This window comes from Diospyros lotus, chromosome 13, assembly GCF_014633365.1.
Source record: "Diospyros lotus cultivar Yz01 chromosome 13, ASM1463336v1, whole genome shotgun sequence".
Lineage (NCBI taxonomy): Eukaryota > Viridiplantae > Streptophyta > Magnoliopsida > Ericales > Ebenaceae > Diospyros > Diospyros lotus.
In genome coordinates, this window is record NC_068350.1 from 38151086 (window position 1) to 38174188 (window position 23103).

At 38.8% G+C, this 23103-nt stretch overlaps 1 protein-coding gene across 2 annotated transcripts in view; it reads left to right on the plus strand.

Annotated features, from left to right (window-relative positions):
- Window positions 1-500: 500 nt before the first annotated feature.
- Window positions 501-23103, plus strand: part of LOC127788694 (DNA-directed RNA polymerase I subunit 1) — a 79349-nt gene continuing 56746 nt past the window's right edge. Inside the window, exons 1-5 of one of the 2 annotated variants that reach the window (XM_052317266.1) lie at window positions 501-681; window positions 1193-1362; window positions 21048-21207; window positions 21357-21671; window positions 22737-22997. In XM_052317266.1, coding sequence (XP_052173226.1) covers window positions 664-681; window positions 1193-1362; window positions 21048-21207; window positions 21357-21671; window positions 22737-22997 — 924 coding nt within the window. In that variant the 5' untranslated portion in view covers window positions 501-663. Of the gene's footprint in view, window positions 682-1192; window positions 1363-21047; window positions 21208-21356; window positions 21672-22736; window positions 22998-23103 lie in introns of those variants that run through there. The other variant, XM_052317267.1, reaches the window with a different exon arrangement.

A 23103-nucleotide genomic window follows, 5' to 3' on the forward strand; every position in this document is an offset into this window, starting at 1 on the left:
TCCATATATATATATATTTTTTATATTTCTTTATCTCCCACATCTCTCAAAGATCACTAGCAATGACAAAGGTTTTTATTTGATAACAGTACCGACATGATGAAAATCTGTCTAAGTCTATTTTGTCCCTTTTTTTTTATTTTTTTCAAAATTAAACTCAAATGCATTTAAATTTGACTTGGTTTATCTATCTAAAATAATATTCATTATTTATCAAAAATTATTATTTTTTATTTTTTTTATAAGATTAAGGAGGGAGAAAAAAATAGATAAAAAAAAGAGAATGAATGATAAAATATATTTTTATATTTTGTATTAATAAAATATTATTAATTTAAAAAACATAAACTGTAATTATTATAAATTTCTGTTAAAAAATAGCCTTAATCCTTGAGAGGAACCGAAGGATTATTTTTTTTGGACAAAATCCCCAAAAAGCCCCCAAATTAAAGTGGAATTCTCAATTAGAATTTAGAGCCGCTGGGTTTTTCCATTCGTTACGCTGAAAGGCCCTTCGTTTTGGAGAGAAAGAGTTGCCGCCGCCTCTCTTCCCTCTCTCCGTCTGGCCGCTCTCTCTCTCTCTCTCTCTCTCTCTCTCTCTCTCTCTCATTCGCAAGAACACAGAGATTTGTATTTTTGAGTATTCCAACTGGCGAGTGGAATATGGCGCATACAACTGAGGTACAGCTTTGTTCACTCTGTATGCGTGCATGTTTGTGTGTGTTGCTTGAAGGGTTGCTTTTAAAGATTGAGCTTCTTCTCCGTTAGGGCTTCAGTTACTTACACGTTTACTTGCGTATTATGTTCTATGATCTTTGGGTTATTGTATATGTGAATGGTTTAACTTCATCTTCCCATGAAAATTGATTAAATTCGAATAGTTTCATACTAACCCATCTCTTATGGGCTTCCGGAGAATGAACCAACTCTCTGCAAATATTTTTAAGAAAAAAAAGCTATCATTTACTTTTCTTGTGTTCGTGAGTTTGGGAGATTAAGGTGTGGTGTGTTTTTGATGTGTTTTTAAGGATAAATTGTAACATTTTTTGACATTCGTGAATTGCTTTGTTTACAAATTTACTTATGCTACCCTTCAGATGAAAATTGTTCCGGATTTTCTGTTTATGTGTGCTTGAGCTGACCCAATTGGGACTTTTGGTGTAGTTGTCTTAACTCTTTAGGTTTACTGCAGGGTGTATCTGAGACTATCGAGGCAGTTCGGTTCAGCTTCATGTCAGATGAGGAGGTCAGGAAGCAGAGTGTTGTAAAGATTACAAACCCTATTTTGCTTGACAGCATCGAGAGGCCTGTCCCCGGAGGGCTGTATGATCCAGCAATGGGACCACTAGACGACCACACGCCGTAAGACTCTATGTGCATGTAGCATTCCAGTAATTTGTCTTATACATTGTTATTTAACTTTCCAGCAACATCCTTCTTTGTATTTGTATGATAATCTCGCACTACCTATGAAACTTTATAACCGACATATGGTGGAATGAGGGTAAATAATTGTTTTAGTATTTGCGTTAGCTAGCCTGGTGCTTGAATGGCTTCATTCATTATCGTTATCATTATCATCACACAAGCCTTAAAGTAAAAATTGTTGTATATGTGGAAGAGATTGTGTTGACATAGTATAGTTGTCATTGCTATACAATACTCTTGTGTAATCTCTTATGTTGTTATTGGTTGGTTGTATTGCTAGTTTGTATTTGTAGCTGTAGAGGATTAAGTCTATTTAAATGATGATGTATAAGATGTGTAAGAGGTGGTTAGGGCTAGTATATAATCTAGCCTCGGTTGTGTTTGTTATTCAGGTTGAGATCATTCAGTAATACTTCTCAGAAATTCTCTCTTTGTTTTCGGCTTTTATCTTTACATTTAATGGTATTAGAGCCTTGACTAGCATCCATAACTTCTTGCGATACAACCTCATCTTTTTCTTCGTTGTCCTTTGCATCCTTGTTTGATTTTTCTTTTTCTTTAGTTGCTAAGAATCTTAGTTTCGTTCCTACAAAACTAGATTCGAGTAACTATTTGTATTGGAAGGCGCAAGTCCTAGCCACAATTAGGGCTTTTGATCTGTTGTTGTTTATCAATAAGACAGATGTTTCATTGAAATATATCTCTTCTGAAAATGACAAGCCTGTTGTTAATCCAGAATTTTTAAATTGGATCAAATCTGATCAGCTCTTATTAGGATGATTGTTTTCAACGATAGACAAAGAGGTTATTAGTTAGGTAATACATTGTGAGTCAGCAACTAAGGTATGGACTACTCTTGAAAGTCTTTATTCTCTACAAGCAGTTGCTAGATCTTTTCAGTTGAAACAACAACTTAGATCTATTAAGAAACATGATATGTCGGTGAACGATTATATTTTGAAGATCAAAACTATAAGTCATTCTCTAGCAGCAATTGGAGAACCTTTAAATGATAAGGACTTGTTGATGTCCATTTGCATGGATTAGATGAGGATTATGATGCTGTGGTCAGTTTAATTACATATCAAATGGATGATATAAACCTAGAAAATGGCCAATATCTGCTTTTGATGCATGAACAATGGTTAACTATGAAAAATGTAGCTAATCTGCCTTCTGTTCATAATTTTGATAATGCTGCTATGAATGTCAACTTTGCCTCACAAGTAAATAGAGGTAATAATGGTAACACTGGTTGGGGAGGTTTTCTTGGTAGGAATTGTGTCAATTCCTGAGGAAACGGTTCTAGAGGAAGTAGAGGTAGAGGTCGATCTTATGGTAGAAGAGTTTATTGTCAACTATGTGGGAAACCTGGACATCTTGTTGACAGATGCTACCATAGGTTTGACAAAAATTTTCAGAGAAATTCTTTTGGTAGAGGTGGAAGTGATTCTCAATCTTAGGCTTTGATGGCTTCTCATGAGGCTAATGGAGCTTTCTTGACAGACTTAGGGTTTGCACCAGAGACTCATTATGGTTTCTCCACCCAACCTTTGGACAATCAGTCACAACTTTCTTCATCATCCTATCAGCCTGGTGTGTAGACTCTGGCGCTATAAACTTGTTAGGACCTGGGGCATAATTGTAATAAAGGCTCGGGTAGTTAAATAACAAATGGGCAAGGAGTTGTAATTGGAGGGAAGGCACTAGGAGAGCTATGCCTAATAAGTAGGCTGTTGTAGAAGAAGTAATCTGTTTTTGGATTGAATAACAAACTCTCCCGCCTCTTCGTTCTCTCTCTCTTCCTCTTCCTCTCTCTCCCTTTCTCCTTATCTTTCTATTTTAGACGGAAATTCCTTTTGGAATTTCAGCCATTGTCAAACCCTACTACAAGGGCTTGACAAAACCATATGACCTCCAATCTAAATAATCTCTCTCTTCATACTCCCCATGGTGGTAATGATAAAGTGGCAGTAAGCGTAAGGTGCTTCCTCTTGCTAATGTTGGTCTCAGTAAAATGCTTACACAAACTGATCCTACCTTTGTAATTTCTTTACCTCGAGTTCTTCTTGTTCCTAACATGACAAAGAATTTAATTAGTGTATCTCAACTCACTCATGATCATAATGTCATTGCTGAGTTTCATTCTAATTTTTGCTTGATTAAGGACAAGGATTCAGGCAAAGTGCTACTACGAGGAACTCTTGAAAATGGCCTCTATCAGCTGACTCTAGCATTTGTGCATGCTGCATCATCAGCTATTCCTATTTCTTCTAATGTTGTTTCCTCACCAAAATTTCCTAAATCATTTTGTCGCTAGCCTGAACAATTGTAATAGACATATTTTGTCTTCTTCTAATAAACCTAGCATGTAGTTAGCTTGTATTGATAGGGTATGTCAACAATGGCATGTTAGATTGGGACATCCTTCATTTCGTGTGTTACAACATGTTCTAAATAAAATCAACATTCCATGTTCCTCTATTGATCTTTCTTTTTGTGATTCTTGTAAATTGGGAAAGATGCATCAGCTTCCTTTTGCAAATTGTCAAATCACAGCTAAACATCCATTGGAATTAGTATATTCAAATTTGCGGGGGCCTGCTCCTATTCTTTCTGTTGGGGGTTATAGATATTACATTGTGTTTATGGATGCTTTTACTAGATATACATGACTGTATCCAATGAAGCTTAAATTCGAAGCCCTATCCATTTTTCAGATTTTTCATAAGTTTGTTGAATTGGAATATCAGTTCAAACTTAAGGCCCCTCAAACTGACAATGGTGGAGAATTTAAAGCCTTTTTACCCTATTTAGACATTGTGGCATTCAACCTCGTTTTACTTGTTCCTATACACACCAACAAAATGGCGTTGTTGAAAGAAAACATGAACATATAGCTGAAGTGGGTCTAACTCTTTTGGCCCATGCTAATATGCCCTTAAAATTCTAGGTAGAGGCTTTTCAAACAGCTGTCTACACTATAAATTTGTTACCAGCCTCACCACTTAAATTTCTTTCTTCCTTTGAGAAGCTTTATAACAAACAACTAAGTTATATGCAGTTGCAGTTATTTGGTTGTGCTTGTTTTCCCTACCTCATACCCTACAACAAGCACAAGTTCAATTTTCATTCAACAAAATGTGTGTTTCTTGGTTACAACTGTTATATCTAGGGTTGTTGGAACTAATTTCTTGGACAAAAATTCTACCTCACTTACTCTCACACACTCACGGATTTGATCTAAGGAACAGATTTAATAGAATCAACAAAAAATAAAACAGAAAACAGAATTAAACCAAACAAGAAACACAAACCACACATCCACAAGAACATCAAGATTATCCTGGTTCATGTCATGTGAATGGCACTACATCCAGCCTCTAAGATCCTTCTGAGAGCAGTTTTTATTTCCAGAAATCGATCAGTATAGTAGCAGCCCTTCTCTCCCTTTTATTCTTGAGCTCCCCAATTGTTTTCCCCAAGATTACAAAGCTAACAACCCTAGCCTTTCTCTCAGAAACAATCAGCACTCGTTACAAACAGAAAAATGAGAACTCTCTCTATTTGCTACCCCTTCCCCTTTATTTATAATAGTGGGTGGATATCCTAATGAATATTATTAGATATTTACAGTTTAACTCCCAAACTATAACTAATTACAGTTTGGGTTACAACTTCTATCTAAAATCTTCAAAAGGAATTCTAGCGAACTGCCATCATTCACTGCTATTGCCATCATCTTCTTCTTATACCATATACTCGAGACAACCTTTAACAACAACCATATATAAGCTGGATACAAGTGTATGCATCTTTCGGATAGAGTCTATGTGTCAAGACATGTTCTTTTTAATCCTGAGAAGTGTCTTTTTCCACATTTATTTTCTAAATCTCATACTCCTCAGTCAGTGTCTAGCATGGGCTTGCCCACTGCTATTTTGAATTCATTTTCTTCTTCATCCAAATCTGGTCATTCACCTCAAGTAGCACCAACTGATTCTGTAGTCTCTTCTGCCACTAGTTCTAATTCTATTGTTCTTGAGCAGCCTTCACCTTCTTCCTCCTCTATTCCTGTTGCACCAGTTCCTGCATCACTTCTTGCATCTAATCCTACTTCAGCTAAGGCTGCTCTAGCATTATCTACTCATCCCATGCTTACTAGAGCTAAAGCACGACAACTTTCCCTTACTTCTCCTCATGCCTTAGTGAGTTCTCTAGAGCCCAATTCTGTTCAAGAAGCTTTCTTAGACTCCAATTGGATTAAGGGCTAGTTTGGCTGTGCATTTTAGTTTGAAGCTTAAAAGTTATTTAGCTTTTTAGCTGTTTAAAATTTAAAACTGGGTAGCGTTTAAGCTGATAATGTGTTTGAATAAATGTGTTTTAAATTATTAGTTAAAAGTTATGTGTTTGGTTTGTAAAACTTGATAAGCTGTTAGAACTTGATAAAAGACTAAAATGAACATGGTACTGAATAATATAAATAAAATTTATAAATTATAAATTTTTAATAAAAAAAAATTTAAATTGATATCCAATTGCTAAAATACTTACAATTACATGTTGATAAATTATACATAATTTTTAAAAATATATTAATACAATACTTTATTTATAAATTTAGATTTAATTCATAAAAATCTTCAATATATATGTTGAGACATTATATAAAATTCTTTATCTTTAAATTTAATCAATGCATATCAACTATTAATATTTAAATAAAAGTTCATATTTAAATAAATATTAATACTTAAATGTATATTTCTTTTGAACAACTAGAAATTTGATATATATTACAAAATTACAAAATAAATATTAATACTTAAATATATATTACAAAATTACAGCTAGAAGCAGGAGATGGCGATGGGCGGCAATGGAGGCTTGCGGGGTTGGGGGAAGATCGCCGGTGGGCGGTGATGGAGGCTTGCGGTGCTGGCGATGGCGACGGTCTGGTAGCAGGGCGGCGATGGAGGCTTGCGGCGTTGGGCCAAGATCGTAGCTGGGCGGCGATGGCAGCTTGCGGCATTGGGCGGCGATGGCGGCTTGAGGCGATGGCAGCGATAGGTGGTGATGGAGGCTTGTGGTGTTGGTGATGGCGACGATCTGCTAGCAGGGCGGCATTGGCGACTTGAGGCGATGGCAACAATAGGCGGTGATGGAGGCTTGTGGTGTTGGCGATGGTGACGATCTGCTAGTAGGGCGGCATTGGGCGGCGACAACGACCGTTTATGGAGGAGATCTAGCAATGACAGTAATGGAGGAGGCAATGAAGGAGAAGATGAGAGCAACGAGGCAGAGTGTCGGGAAGCCATAAGGATAGCAGGTGTAAATTTTGATATTGTTGGAGGGTGAAATAGTAATTCAATTGGTCAACTCAAAAAGCTCCAAAGAGCTTTTTTGCAAAAGTGGGTGGCTGATAGCTTTTTGAAAGCGCTGTTGGATTAGCATTTAAGCTGCATAGCTTTTAAGCTATTAGTATATCCAAACATATAAGAAAATAAGCTTGATATCTTATAAGCTAAACTAATAGCTTATAAGTGGTAAAATCGCATTGTCAAACTAGCTGTAAAGCCATGGAGGAGGAATATTCAGCTTTAAAAAGGAACAATACTTGGGATCTTGTTCCCTTTTCTTCAAGTATGAATCTTATTGATTGTAAGTGGGTGTTCCGAGTTAAGTATAAATCTGATGGTTCTATCCTAAAATACAAGGCTCGTCTAGTTGCCAAGGGATTTCTTCAAACACCAGGAATAGATTTTGCTGAAACTTTCAGTCTAGTAATCAAAGCTCCTACGATTTGGGTGTTATTTTCTTTAGCTGTCACATTTGGCTGTGATATTCAACAAGTTGATGTGAATAATGCCTTCTTAAATGGAGATCTCGACGAGGTAGTTTTTATGACGCTACCAAAGGGATTCATTGATTATTCTTTTCCTTCTCATGTATGTTGTTTAAAGAAATCTCTCTATGGCTTCAAGCAGGCTTCGAGGGCATGATATACTAAGTAGCGGTCAACCTTACAGGATTTGGATTTTGTGAGGGTAGTTTTTGATGCATCTTTATTCATCAAAAGGACTTCCAAGTTTGTGTTGTTTGTGTTGGTGTATGTTGATGATATTTTGATCACTGGATCAGATTTTGTTGCTTTACATGACTGTATTCATGAGTTAGATACTCAATTTTCTCTAAAAACACTTGGTGTAGTAAACTGTTTTCTAGGGTTTGATGCTTATCGGGATTCTACAGGCCTTTATTTGACTCAATCTAAATACACCCTAGATTTATTGAAAAAGGCCACAATGTAAGACTACAAGCTGTGTGCTACTCCTATGAGTGCAGCCACTTCTTTAATTGATGAAGGAAATCTGTTATCTAATCCTTCTCTTTATTGAACCATTGTAGGTTCTCTTCAATATCTAACATACACCAGACTTGATGTAGCATTTGTTGTGAACAAATTAAGTTAATTTTTGGCCTCTCCTAAGGATTAGCATTGGCTGGCTTGTAAGAGATTATTATGGTATGTTAAAGGAAACATTGGCCTAGGTCTGGTTTTTACTCCATCCTCATCTGATCTGCCACTACATGTGTATACTGATGCTGACCATGCAGCTTGTAAGATCACAAGACGTTCCACTAGTGGTCTATGTGTTTTTCTTGGAAATAATCTACTTGTTTGGAGCTCTAAGAAACAAACAATTGTTGCACGATTTGTTGGTGAGGCTGAATATCGTGCTGTAGCTCAAGGAGTGACATAAATTTTATGGTTGAAATCGCTCTTTTATGAGCTTGGGTTTTCATGTCTCCATACTCCTATTCTTTGGTGTGACAACTTGGCAGCAAAATGTATAGCTGAAAATCCTGTTTTCCACTCAAGAACCAAGCACATAGAAATTGATGTGCACTTTGTAAGAGAGAAGGTTGAAGGTTGTGATGTTGAGATTAGATATATTCCTTCCTTACATCAAGTTGCTGATATATTCACAAAAGGACTGCCTAAAGATAGGTTCTTATTCTTATGTGATAAACTTGGTCTTAAAGTTCCTCCCACTCATCAACAGTCAGTAGCTACAAATACTATCTCGGGGAAGTCCAAATTGAAGGGGCATGTGGAAGAGATCGTGTTGACATAATATAGTTGTTCTTGCCATACAATACTCTTGTGTAATCTCTTATATTGTTATTGGTTGGTTGTACTGCTAGTTTGTATTTGTAGCTGTAGAGGATTAAGTCTATTTAAATGCTAATGTATAAGATGTGTAAGAGGCGGTTAAGGCTAGTATATAATCTAGCCTCGGTTGTGTTTGTTATTGAGGTTGAATTCATCCAGTAATACTTCTCAGAAATTCTCTTTTTGTTTTTGACTTTTCTCTTTCTGTTTCAGTATAGAGGTATGTAGTAGTATGCACAGGATATCACGGCCTAGCAGTGGTTATAATAGGTGGCATGGCTGTGAGCAAAAGCATGGAGAAGTTATCATTAACTAAAAACTTGCCTACTCATATTTCATGCATTGAATTGTTTTGTGAATATGTGTTTCTTGCTGATACTCCCTTCTTCTAGTTAGACAAGTCAAATCATTCTTACTGGCCTTTTTTTTGGTAGACCCAACCCTTCCCCCCCCCCCCCTCCTTTTGATTTTTTAAGAATTAAAAATATAAAAATGTTGCATTGAGCAATACTTTGATCATTTTATTGAAAGACCACCTCAACTAACAAATTTTTATCCTTTAAAGAATAAATTTATAATGAATAATACCCCCAACTAACAAATAACAAATTATTTACTTTGTACAAATACAAATTTAACCATCCTCAGTCTTCAATTGTCAATTACTGTGTCTTCGTTCACTTGTATTTAATAGTTGATACATAGAATTCCATCTAGCTTTAATGTGTAATAATAGTCTTATATGTGAGATACCAACTGACCTTATTACTTTTTTAAAAGATTTTTTTACAGAAAAATGGAGTTACGGCACTTTGGGGCTGTTCAATTGTGGAAAACTGCTTAGTTTTCTGAAAAATTTACTTCACAGAAAATGGAAAATTAGAAAACTTGTTCAACTACAAAAGTTTTCTGAATAAAAAATGGAGATTTGGAAAATGCGGTTCTCCAAAATTGATGTGAACTTGGAAAACTCTTAAAATAAGCTTTCTAAATTTCCCATACTAATTTGGAGATTTGTGGAATGCAATGTCATGAACCTAGGGTTCATGATAGGTTAAGAGGTAATTGGGGAGGAATTGAGAGAGTTTGATCTGAACAAATGGGAGGAAAATTAAGGAAGAATAGAACAAAGAGGGAGATTAGGAAGAATCGAGAGAAAGAGAGGGAAATTAAGAAAGAGATTAGAGGGAATTTGGAGGGAGATTGAGAGGATTCAAGAGAGGGAAATGAAAGTATTCGATTATCAATTCAAACATGATTACCCTCCTACAACAGTGGCTTATTTATAGCCTCAACCCATGCACCCATGTGTTGTACAATTGTAATCCTAACAACTATTATATCCCTAGTATAATATTGCCCTTTTATTGCTACTAGGGACATGACAATTCCCCCCGCCTTGAAACATTTCTTGTCCTCAAGAAATGCTAAACTTCCACAGCTTTCAATATGTTTTTTCCTTCTCTTCCGTAGCTTGGATGGAGAAGTTTTGAAAAAACTCTATATGTATAACAAATTTGCAGTGGTTCTCATGTCCATCTTGACTGGAACACGGCCAAAATTGATCACTCTCCGTTGGTCAAAGAGAGCAGATGAAATTTGCTGGTTGTTGTCCTTACCAACCTTCCCCACCACAGTTTCTTTAATGTGGGCTAGTGCACATCCAAAAGATGGGCTAACTGTGACCCCAACTTCCCTTAATATTTCATCACCCTTTGCAACAATATTTGCAAACGCCTTTTAATGCAACAATGTAGAAATGTCAGGTCTAGGAGTTGTTGTAACATCAATTCCCGTCATCACTTCATCCTTCATTGTTGTAGGCAAAAATCCTAATCGGCCAGCTGTAGCACTAACGCACAAAGTTGCAACAGCTTTGTTCTCCACAGCCAAACTTTTGACAGCAACACGGTGACACCATTTAGGATCAACAAGACTTCCTCCTGCTGGTGCTGTTTGCCCCTTATCGTTAGCTAAGGAATCCTCAGCATTGTCTGAAACCATAGGCAATGGAACAATATCCTTACGAACTCCACCATCAATTCCATTTCTTATAGAATTCTGATTCGGGACACCATCCCATCCTTCAGTCCCTGCACTAGTCACCAGAGGTAATGAATTGGCCTTGGCTTCCTCGGTCACTTCATCAAATGTTGCCCCAGTTTACTCTTTTAGCCTTTCAGTAGTTGCATCTTGAGGTAGTACTTCTACTTTTAACTTCTCAATTATTGTAGCAAAATTCCTCTTCCCTTCTAGAAATTCCTTGTTGCCTCTTGTTATTTTTGCCAACTGATTGACTGCATCAATCATCCCTTATTTTGGACTTCTGCCATTATCACTCGGAACATTCTCATCAAGAACTTCTTTTCCAAAGGAATTAGATTCTTCCTTTGTACATGCTGTCCCAACCACTAGATCGTTATAGCTTCCCCTTAGGTAATACTGTTCATCGCTAAAACTACTCTTGATTTTGCAGTCATCCTTCTTGTCATTGTTGCCTAAATCTGAATACTTCTTCTTCTACCCAAAATCTAAAGTAGGCAGTGACTTGACCTTCCACAAGCTTGACTTCTCCTCAGACAGCTTCATTTTTAGAAAGTCATGAGGAGAATAAGGATTACTCATAGGATTTGACAGCTTCTCTATAATAATTGGATGAGAGTATTCTCTGGAAAGCAAACAAGCAGGTAGTCCAACCTAATTCCGTCCGGCGAACATTATCATGCACTGGTCCCTCATCTAATTCTTGAATTCATTAATAATTTCACGCCTGTGATTGATCTCCTCTCGCAGCAAACTGACAATATTGTCTAGCTTCCTATCCATTGCCGATTCTACAGATCCAACATGGATCTGCCTCTCTATCATCGTTGCTATTACTTGTTGCAATTGAGATCCTCTCGGTTTCACCTTGATGTCATCTGCCATCAGAATTCAAATCATTGATGGGTTCGTTGGCCGAGGAACAACTCTAGATGATTCTACTGAGGATTGAATGGCCGCTATTAACTGCCAAGATTGAGAAGTGATCGTTGCAAACGCCTATAAACTCACTTCCCAAACTTCCTCCATCAAAATCAGTGAAACTGAATTCACTTGAATTCAGCTCACTCCACTTGCAACTCGTTGCTTCCTGAAACTCCTATTGCAACTCGATCAGCCTCCTTCTGATTTGCAACTGATGTTTTCTCTTATCTATAATTGAATGTCGATTAGGACAAAAAGCAGCCGCAACTCACGATTTCCTAACCCAAGCCAATCTCTGGAGATCACTACAGTCGGTTACTACGGATCAACTGTCGCTTAAGATTTGCTTCACTATGGATCAACGATCTTCAATTTTCCTAGCAAAATGAACTGCTAGGCAATAGGTCCGACTCCACCTCCTGGATCTTCAATTCCGTTTCTTCGAATGGAATCCGCCTACAGCTTCGAGCCGACTACTTTGTAGCTATGGAATCGAGAATCAACAGCTTGAGCATTGTTGCAATAATTCCCTATATTTGCTGGAATCTTCATCAGACTCGCCTGGCTTGCTCATCTTTGACTAGAATTTCTGGCCAACTTCTCTGTTATCATCACTTCAAGTCGCCTCTCTGCAGGTCATCCTATGGAATTGCTTCACCGTTCAATTGAAAATCTCTATTGGAAATTAACAGCAGAGAAGTATCCTTCCATTGCCGGAATTCCGCCCGATCGTCGGAATTCACCAATTGGAATTGCTTGAGTTGCTCGCCTCCTTTGATCAATTCTGATTCAACCAACAGAATTTTCTGGAATTGAGAATCAATGGCTGCAGTAATCTATGAATTGGCTACCAAATTTGCCGAAACTGCTTCACCCTTCCACTTCGGGCAAGAATTACTGCAATTTGCGGCCAAACGTCACCTCTTGCTTCGCCTTCCAAGTTCGCTTAGCTTGTTGGAATTCACGGCTAGAATAGTTGGCCTGTTCTGCCAGTCTCTAGGAGTCGCCTCTGTATCCGCTTCACTAATTCATCATTATCACCTTCTAGGATCAGGTTGGATTCGTTGATCGCACTCGCCTAACAACACCGAGGCCTACGAAAATTGTCGAAGCTCTTGAATTCATTCGAATCTCCTGAAAGCATCGCTTAATCGGTTCTGCACCTAGTTGTCTTACTCTGCCTGTCCAAATGTGTTGCTGAGATCATCAGAATTACCTTTGGAACTGCTCATCTTCAATTCCAAACAAAGTTACCAACACTCTTAGCCGAGAGTCACTCCTCTGTGCGTTGGAATTAAATTCTGAGAATCAACTACATCGGACAACATCCCTAGATATCCGTTGAAAATTAATCAACAAAGAAAATTGTCGAGGAATGATGCTTTGATACCAATTGTCATGAACCTAGGTTCATGACAGGTTTAAGAGGTAATTGGGGAGGAATTGAGAGAGTTAGATTTGAAGAAATGGGAGGAAAATTAAGGAAGAACAGAACAGAGAGGGAGATTAGGAAGAACCGAGAGAAAGAGAAGGAAATTAAGAGAGAGATTAGAGGGAATTTGGAGGGAGATTGAGAGGATTCAAGAGAGGCAAATGAAAGTATTCAATTATCAATTCAAACATGATTACCCTCTTATAGCAGTGGCTTATTTATAGCCTCAGCCCATGCACCCATGTGCTGAACAACTGTAATTCTAACAACTATTATATTCTTATTACGAATTTACAATATTACCCCTCTATTGCTCCTAGGGACATGACATGCAGTTCCCACAAATTTTTTTCTAAACCATCTCCATCTCCTTATCTTGCACACGTTGCACTTACACAAAAGAAAACCCCTCTATTTCTCTCTTTTTTTTGAACATATCTTCCCATTTTTCTAGATTAAAAATTAGTTTTATGCACTTCTAACATTTGAACACAATTTTCAAATTCTTTATGGTAAATGAAAATTAGAGATTTTATAAAAAATTGGAGATAGAAACTGGAAAACATTTTCCACAACTAAACAGTCCCTTAACATCCCATATAAAAGATCATTATTAGATTAAAACTACGTGGAATTCTGTCAACCATTAAATGGTGGCTTGCTGGGAGCCTGGATGTTGATTCACCATGCTTTGGTCTTCGTTTGCCACTATTTTATAGTCGATGTGTATAGGGACTATAGTTCATCTAGTTTCAATGTCTAATATGATCTTTAGACATTAAAAATTTGAAACTAGATGGAATTATACATTCCAATTTTTAAATAGTTTTTGGAAGTATAAAACTGCTATAATATTGTTGAATGTTTACACTCCCAACAACTATTTAATAGTTGATGTTTAAAGTTGCTTCTAGTTGTAATGTTAAATAAAAATTTTTAATAGACCATACATCGAGGGATAAATGGCTTGGTATGTTATTGTTGTTGTTGACCATATTTGTTGGCCTTATATCATTTTAAAATTTTTAAAAATGGTAAAACATTAACAGGAATGCCCTATAAAAGATTATTATTAGATTTTAAATCTAGATGAACCTCAAGCTATGAACTATTAAATAGTTCTTGTGAGTTTAGAAATGCTATGAGTGGGAGGGAGGGAATCCTGAAGTGCAGCCTTGTGGAGGCACCCTAAAATGTGTGGGCTGCCCCTGGCCCAAGCATGATCCACACCTTGTGGACTGTTCTTGGCCTATTCCTCCACGGTCCATGACATGAGCTGTGCCAGAAATCCCTGACCCAGCATGGCTCAAGATGCCAGGCTGTGTGGGGAAGCAGAAAATTTGTTTTATTGATGTTATACTTGTTGTGGAATGAGATCTCAGAAATGCTAAAACAGAGTTGCACAAATGAAAATCCAATAGAAGGCTGGTCTGTTTGAGTCCAGGTTAAAGAAAGAGAAACGTAATCCATGATGAGTGTTATTAAAATTTTGTAAATCTAGTCAAAACCTACTTTGACACTTGTTATTGTCAAAAAATGATTTTGACAAGAGAGTTCGCTCGCAATTCAACGAGAATTGCGCGGGAACTGATAGATTAGAAGGAAAGAGAGAGATAGAGAGGAAGAAATAGAGAGAAAGAGAGAGAGAGATCGAGAAGCTGAGAGGGAAAATGGATCAATTGAATTCTCCAGAGATGCTTCTCCTGGTCGTGAGGGTTGGTTTATATTTACCAAGCCTTGGCGCCAATATTTGGATTACATTTGAATTGGACCCATGTGCTATAACTGCCAATCTATTCTATATTACACTGGTACCTTCTACCCTTCTACCTTAATAATCTCCTTATTTACATTATAATCCCGTGACAATTCCCCCTACTAGAAACATTACTTGTCCTCATGTAAGTTACAGAAGTCTTGTTGCTCTAGGAAACTGTTTAGGAGGTACTCCCAGGTGTTGTTTTCGGGGTGGAAATTGGACCAGCTGACTAACACCTCAGTGATAGGTGCTTGATGCTTGTAGACGATTCTCCTATCCACTATAGTCCATCTCTTGTTGTGTTGGTTGTATTGCTGAGGGTAGGATAGAATTGACTGGATTGTTGCCCGGGGAGGGTTTGAGGAGTGACACATGGAACACGGGGTGTATGTGAGACCCCTATGGAAGTTGGAGTCTGTAGGCCACCTGCCCCACCTTGGCTATCACTTCATAAGGCCTGTAATATTTGGGACTCAGCTTAGTAACTGACTTAGGGGATATAGTCTTTAGTTGGGCTTGCCTCAATTTTAGATACACCTTATCTCCCACCGAGAAGACTCGTTCACTCCTCTTCCTGTCTGCATATTGCTTCATTCGATTTTAGGCATTGGCTAGCTCCTTCTTTATGGTTTGCAACATTTGCTGCCTCTTAACCAAGTAATCGTCCATTGTAGCTACCTGATTATGGCTTCCTCTTAGTGGTAAGAGAGGAGGTTTGTATCTATATAGTGCTTCAAACAGTGTCATCTTCAGAGAGGAGTGTGGGGTGGTATTGTACCACCATTGAGCTAGGGAGAGCCATTTGTGCCACTCGGTAGAATGCACTATTAAGTATGTCTCAAGGCATTGATTAGTCCTTTCGGTTTGTCCATCTGTCTCCGGGTGATAGGATGAGGACATGTGTAGCTGTGTCCCTAGGGATTTCATTAGCTCTTTCCAAAGGAGGTTTGTGAAGACTTAGTCCCTATCTGAAACAATCACCTGAGGCAGCCCATGAGTTGCCCACCTGATCTAAGAAAGCCCTTGCCACCTTTTGTGCAATGAAGGGGTGGGATAGGCCCAAGAAGTGGGCATATTTGGTCAGACAATCCACCACCACTAGCACACAGTCCTTAACCTCTGACCTCGGCAAGCCTTTTACAAAATCCATGCTAATGTGGGTCCATGCTTGGTCAGAAATGGGTAGAGGTTGTAACAACTCTGGGGGGTGAATGTTTTCATGCTTACACTTGTTGCAAGTGTCACAACCCTTCACATACTCCGCCACTTCTCTTCTCAACCCTGGCCAGAAGAATAGTGTTGAAGTTTGCCTCGAGTTTTGTCCTAGAAGATAGCAGAACCAGAAGGAGTATAAAAGAGTAGTTTTGGCTGAAGAAATTAGGCAGCTAGGGGTTAAGTGTAATTAGTACATTTTGTTGGGGTTAATATGTAATTTTCCTAAGTTAGTTAGTTGCCTAAGTGTGTCTGCCTCCTCTATAAATAAGAGGGCAAGGCAGCAGTCTAATAACTTCTCTCTCTTGTCAAGTTCTCTATTTCTATTGTGAGTATTCTTTGTTCTAGAGAAAGTGAGGCATGTGTATTGTGTTCTTGAGTTTTCTTGGAGTGAACAAAGGTTGTACTTGAGCAATAGGGTTGAGAGAGGGCTTGGGCTTTGTACTGATCAGTTTTATCCTAATAAAAGGCTGCTCTTGGTGGGTGTTTGAAGGCTGGATGTAGGATTGCCAAAGGCATTCCGAACCAGGATAAATCTGCACCTAATGCTGTTTGGTTTGATCTTTTAAATTCAGTTATTTTCTTTTTTGTTGTTCAGTTTTATGTTCTTACATTTACATTGCATCCGAGAGTGTTTAAGAGGGTTTATGTGAGGGTTTTCTCGCCTAAGGTTGTAATCTAAGAGTCCTAAGGTTAACAAATAGTTGTTTAATCTTGCTGTAAGTATTCTGTATTCCATAATGGCCACCCACGAGGGAGTCATGTAATGCCTCTAAGACCTTTTGTCTGAGAGCCTCATCCTCACCAATTAACATTCTTTCCTTATATCTCAGCAGCCCATTCCTCAAAGGATAGCCTGGTTTGCTGTCTGGGTCTAGGATCATTTGCTCCATTAGCTCCTTGATCCACTCTCCTTTTGTATAGCTGCTGTTACTTCCCGAAACAAATCAGGAGTAATGGCAGTGATAGCAGTTGAGGCCCCTTCTTCCACTCAACCAAATAGAGCATCAGACGCTTTGTTCTCATGTCCTCTCTAGTATTGAATAACATAGTCAAGTCCCATTAACTTTGATGTGCCTTTTCTCTAAAGGTGAGTATGAAGTTTCTATTGTAACAAAAACTTAAGGCTTTCGTGATTTGTCCTTATGATGAACCTCTCTCCTTCAATGTAGTGTCGCCATTTTTCTATTGCTATTAGAACATTCGAAAGCTCTCCTTATCATATACACTAAGACCCAAGTGCTTAGGTGCCAATGTTTGTTTGATAAAAGCCAGAGGCCTTCTTCCTTACATCAAGACTACCCCCACCCCACCATCACTTGCATCGGTTTCTAGTACAAAAGGTTGATTAAAATTGGGTAAGCTTAGTGTAGGTACCTCACTCATGGCAACCTTCAACCTCCCAAAAGCTTCATTGGCCCTCTCATCCCATTGAAACCCCTCCTTCAACAATTCTATCAATGGCCTACTGATAGTGCCATAGTCTTTGACAAATCTGCGATAATAACCTGTGAGACCCAAGAATCCCCGTAGGGCTTTCACATTGACAGGTCTTGGCCATGCCGTCATGGCTGTCACCTTCTGGGGATTTGTGCTAACCCCTACACCTGAAATGATATGGCCGAGATACTCCACTTGGGATTGTGCAAATGCACATTTAGACTTCTTAATATACAACTTATTGAATCAGAGGACTTGTGGAGTGGTCTTTAAGTGTTCTAGATGTTTGGCAAATGTAGGGCTGTATACAAGAATGTCGTCAAAGAATGCCAAAATAAATTGGTGTTGGTAGGGTTCAAATATTTGCTTATAAGGGCTTAAAAAGTTACTGGAGCGTTGGTTAATCCAAAGGGCATTTCCAAGAATTCATAATGCCTTTGGTGGGTTCTGAAGGCAGTTTTGTGGATATCATTGGGGTGCATTTGAATTTGATGATATCCAGATCTGAGATCAAGCTTTGAGAAAACTTTAGCTCCATGCAATTCATCTAACAAGTCTTCGATAATGGGTATAGGGAATTTATTCTCTATGGTTAGGGAATTGAGTTGGCGGTAATCAATACAAAACTGCTAACTACTGTCTTTCTTTTTTTACCAATTGCATAGGAGAGGCATAGGGGCTGGTACTTGGCTGTATAACATAAGTATTTAGCATGTCTTTGATCATGCGTTCAATTTCAACCTTTATTTTGGTGGGTATCTATATGAGTGAATGTTAATTGGCTTAGCATTGGGTTTGAGGTTGATAGTGTGTTCTATTGGTCTTGGGGTTGGTAAAGACTTAGGTTCCTCAAACAAGTCTCCAAATTCATCTAACAGTAAACTAAGAGAATCTAATTGAGTTACCTCCCAAGGAGCTTGTGTGGTTTCCATCGAATTCAGCATGTAATGCCCTTCACCTTTTGCGTCCTCCTTCCCTTCCACGACATGTATAGAAAAGAGCTGGGCTACTTGCATCCACTTGCTCTTAAATAATTTGTGTAGTTGTTTGCCAAAAATCATCTTACATGTTCCTGTCTCCACATTGCTAGTTAGGGTCATCCTCTTTCCCCTTTTCTTAAATGTCACCTCCATCTTGTTAAAGTCAAAACAAATGGGGCTGGCTTCCCTCATCCAATCAACCCCTAGGACCATATCACATCCCCCAAACTTCAATAGGCATAGGTCAGCCTCAAAGTCTTCCCCTTGCATCTGCCAACAGAACCCAACACAAGCAGATTTGCACAAAACCTTCTGGTTGTTAGCTACAGTTACTGACATGTGACAGGGGCTGAGTCCTCGTGAGGCTACACTTCAATCTTCTTGCTATCCCCTTGTCTAGGAAGCTGTGAGTGCTTCCACTATCAATCAGAATCATTAAATGGCTATCTCTTGCCTTTCCCTCCACCTTAATAATTTTATTGGTCACCACCCCCCTTAGAGCATGTAGGGAGATCTCCACCTTCTCCTTTTCCGGAATGTATTCGTGCTCTTCTTCTCCCACTTCTTTTGTCCCCTCTAGCAGCAACAACTACCTTTTACATTGGTGGCCTGGTGTGTATTTCTTTCCACACCTAAAATAGAGACCTGCCAATTGCCTTTGCTCCACCAAGTTTCCTAGAATTGGTTGACAGGGTTCTGGTAGGGCTGCCAACCCTTTGCTGCCTGAACCTGTGGTTCCTCTATTCCTACCCCATCCTTTGCTATTCGGTTGCAAGGGCACCATCTGCCACTTTTTATTTACACCCTTCTGCTTCTTTACTAGTGCCTCCATCGTCAACTCCTAAAGTCTGGCACATTCAACAGCTTGTTTGACAGTCTTAGGTTGAAACATCTTGATTGTGAGACGGACCTCTTCGTTCAAGCCGCTAATGAAGCTTGACACGAAGTACCCCTCTATGAGGATAGGATTCGAGAGTAACATAAGGGCCTTCAACTCTTCGAATCTCTGTTGATATGCTTGCACCAATCCCCCTTGTCTCAACTTGTTGAACTCTTCAACCACATCCAGCATTCCCTTCTCCCCAAACCGCTCACATAATCCTTCCACAAATTCCCCCAGGTGCACTCTTCCTTCACCCCACTCCAGCCTTGATACCTTGCGTCTCCCTCGTCATTTAAATAAGTGGCTGCGAGTGTCACCTTCTGAGTTTCAGCCACATTGTGTAGGTTGAACACCCTCGCACAACGCCTCGTCCACCACCTCGGGTTTTGGTCATCAAAAAGAGGTATCTCCATCTTAGGCATAGGAAAGCCGGTTTGATGCGATTCGGTTTTGTGGCCTTGCCTCCTAACTCCTACATTCTCCTCCATCACCTGCGGTTCAACCTCCAATTTCGCCGATCCTTCTGAATGGGGGTTACTCCCCTGGCCATGTAAAATTGGCTTCGATCTATCTCTCTAGGGAAATTCAGGTGAAATCCATACCTGAGTCTGGCGAGTGAGCATTAGAACAAACTGTTGCATCTGATCTCTGAGGGCCTAACCCTGCACCCTCATTTGCTCTTCCAACCTCGCAGTTTGCGATTTGCTTTCCTCACACCACACATTCACTGTTCCTTTAATTCTCCGATCCACCGAATTCTCCAACGCCTCCAGCCTACTCTATATCTCCCTTATCGTCGTCGATACCTGATGGAATTGCGATTCCATATGCTTCATTTGGGTCCTGTCTGCCATCTCCTACTTGGATTGCCCAAGATGATGCTTTGATACCAAATTGTCGAAATATGATTCTGACAAGAGAGAGTTCGCTTGCAATTCAGTGAGAATTGCGCGGGAACTGATAGATTAGAAGGAAAGAGAGAGATAGAGAGGAAGAAATAGAGAGAAAGGAGAGAGAGATCGAGAAGCTGAGAGGGAAAATGAATCAATTGAATTCTCCAAAGATGCTTCTCCTGGCCATGAGGGTTGATTTATATTTACCAAGCCTTGGCGCCAATATTTGGATTACATTTGAATTGGACCCATGTGCTGTAACTTTTAATCTATTCTATATTACACTGGTACCCTCTACCTTTCTACTTTAGTAATCTCTTTATTTACATTATAGTCCCGTGACAGTTATCATTAGTTGCAGTTGATGTGATTTCTTGTACACAGTATTATTATTTGCTATAAGACCTACTGATCTTTCTGTTGCCTTTGTGCTTGAGGGACTGTCTTAGAAAATAAGTATGCCCAAAATCAAGAATGAGTAGCAGCAAAATAGATGAGTAATACGTATGCATATAGTTGTGGAAAAATGTGAAACTCCACTTAAGGTGTTATGGCCATCTTTGAAATGAATGGGATTAAGTGATTTGATTACGTTAAGAGCTGCAAAGGGACAAGGAGAAGGATGTGTTATAAACAATCTGTTATTAGGATTACATGTTTCATTTTTGGTGTGACTGTTCCACTTCTGCATTTCTTTTTCCTTTTCCATGCCTTAGCTGTGTTGTAAGGAAATTCTATTTTCTAATGTTTTTACCTGTTTCTACCATTAAAATGCTTATCCTTTACTAGTGGAGGCCATGAGACAAATAACTTACTTATTTGTTGAGAGGTTGTTTCTTTGATGTGTGATTGATGTAGTTTTTCTCTAATGTGCAGCTGTAAGTCTTGTGGCCAGCGGCCGTTTTATTGCCCGGGTCATTGCGGCCATATTGACCTCATTACACCAGTCTACAACCCATTGCTATTTGATATGCTTCATAATCTTTTACAAAGAACCTGTTTCTTTTGCCGACACTTTAGAGCACCCAGGGGAGAGGTAGTTTCACCTGTGGAGATTTTCGTTTCATGTGGCAGGCCTGTTTTCTAAGAGTGTTATCCTTTCCTTGCTTCAGAATGATTTTATTTTGTTTGTTTGATGACTGTTCTTGTTTATGCATTTGTTAAACTTTTTTTTACTCATTGAAGGTTGAAAAATGTGCTGCTCAATTGGAGCTCATAGCTGAGGGTGATATTATTGGTGCCAAAAGTTTGGGTTCAGACTCACCAATGGAGCCAGATAATGAGGGGAGTGATGGTAGCCATGTGTCCTGTTCTACTGTTTATTCTGGTCCACGGGCTGACCGCACTGGGCACCGGAGTCAAGCCTGGACCTCTGTTCAATTCACTGAAGCAATGGCTGTCTTGAATAATTTTCTGAAGCAACCAAGGTCTGCCACTTGCAAAAACTGCCATGCCAAAAATCCAAAGATCAGTAAACCTACTTTTGGATGGTTTCATCTGGTACATCAATTGATAACCTTTCGCTCAAGACCTGGCTAATAAGTTAAATTGCTTTAGTGTCTTGTTTTCTAATTATTCCTATTTTTGTGATGGATGCCTGGTGCTTATCCATGAGACTTTGGTCATTTGGTGTTAATGCCTGGATTGTTAAATTTTTGGCAATTTTAATTTAGAATATATGTTTTGTATCCTTATCTGTTCTGGTTGATGCCTTTTTTTTTATAGAAGAAAGGGGCTTTTTAATTCTTTTTTTTTTAAAATTATTTCTATGAGTTGATGACTAGGTTGAGTTCTAACTGGCTTTTCTTACTTAAAACAATATCAGAAAGTCAGTCCGGAAAAATTTCGCTGACTTCTTGGCTTGACATAGTCTAGAATTAATGCATAGCTTGATCACTCCGATATTAATGTTCTGCCAAGTTTTCCTTGGTGCAGGACAGTTTTTTTTTCTTAATTGGGAATACACAATGAACATTAGCCGAAATACTCATGCTATGCTTCTTACTGCAGTTAAACCTGTGGGTCGGTTATTGGAGACAAACATGTTTTTCCTCCTTGGTGAAACTTTACTATAAATAGAGGAAATTTGTTGCAAATGAGGGAGAGCAAGACCAAAGAAAACTTGGTGGGAAACTTTTTGGACATGACATAGGATATAATGGCCTCAATAAGACCATGGATGGAGATGCATGGAGGTCTGGAGTTCATGTAGCTGACCTCAGCTAGCGAATTAAGGCTTGGGATTGGATTGTTGTTGTTGGTCAAATTGTACTGTGTTTTTTTTTTTTTTCCTGTCTTGCACTTCCTCTATTAGCAGCATTTATATGTGTATTTATTCCAACTTCTATTATGAATCTGGGGCCTTCTCTTGGAAATGGTTTTCATTTCACTTTCTTGTTCTTTTCTCTTTATTTTTCCTCTTTATTTGTCCACTTTTACTTCTTATAGTCCTCATAAGTAGCATGTTCATGTTAGCTCACACTGAATTTCCTTACCCATAATGTTCACATCTTTCATGTACTTCTATGTGGATTAATATTCTTCCCCTTAAATGAACACATCTAGGGTGGTTCTGATGCCCATACTAGAGCAAACATCATTAGGGGCCAGAAGTTGGGAGTCCCATACAGTAGTGAAACTGAAGAGAAACCTTTGCCTGAAGTTGTGAATGAGGATGATTTTGACACGGCTGGAAGCGGTGTGTTTATGGATACCTCTGATGGGAAAGGTGCTCCAGCAAAACAAGGAAGAAATAAAAGGGAGCACGGGCCTCGTGAATTCTTCGAACAGAAGAAAATTTTGTCACAGCCTTTTTTACCAACTGAGGTGTGTTAAAGAAAGTGGGTCATTTGAGTTCAACATTTGTTTCTTTCAATGTGGTTCTCAGCTGAGACCCTTTGTTGTATGTGATTGCAACTGTAACTGTTTCCTT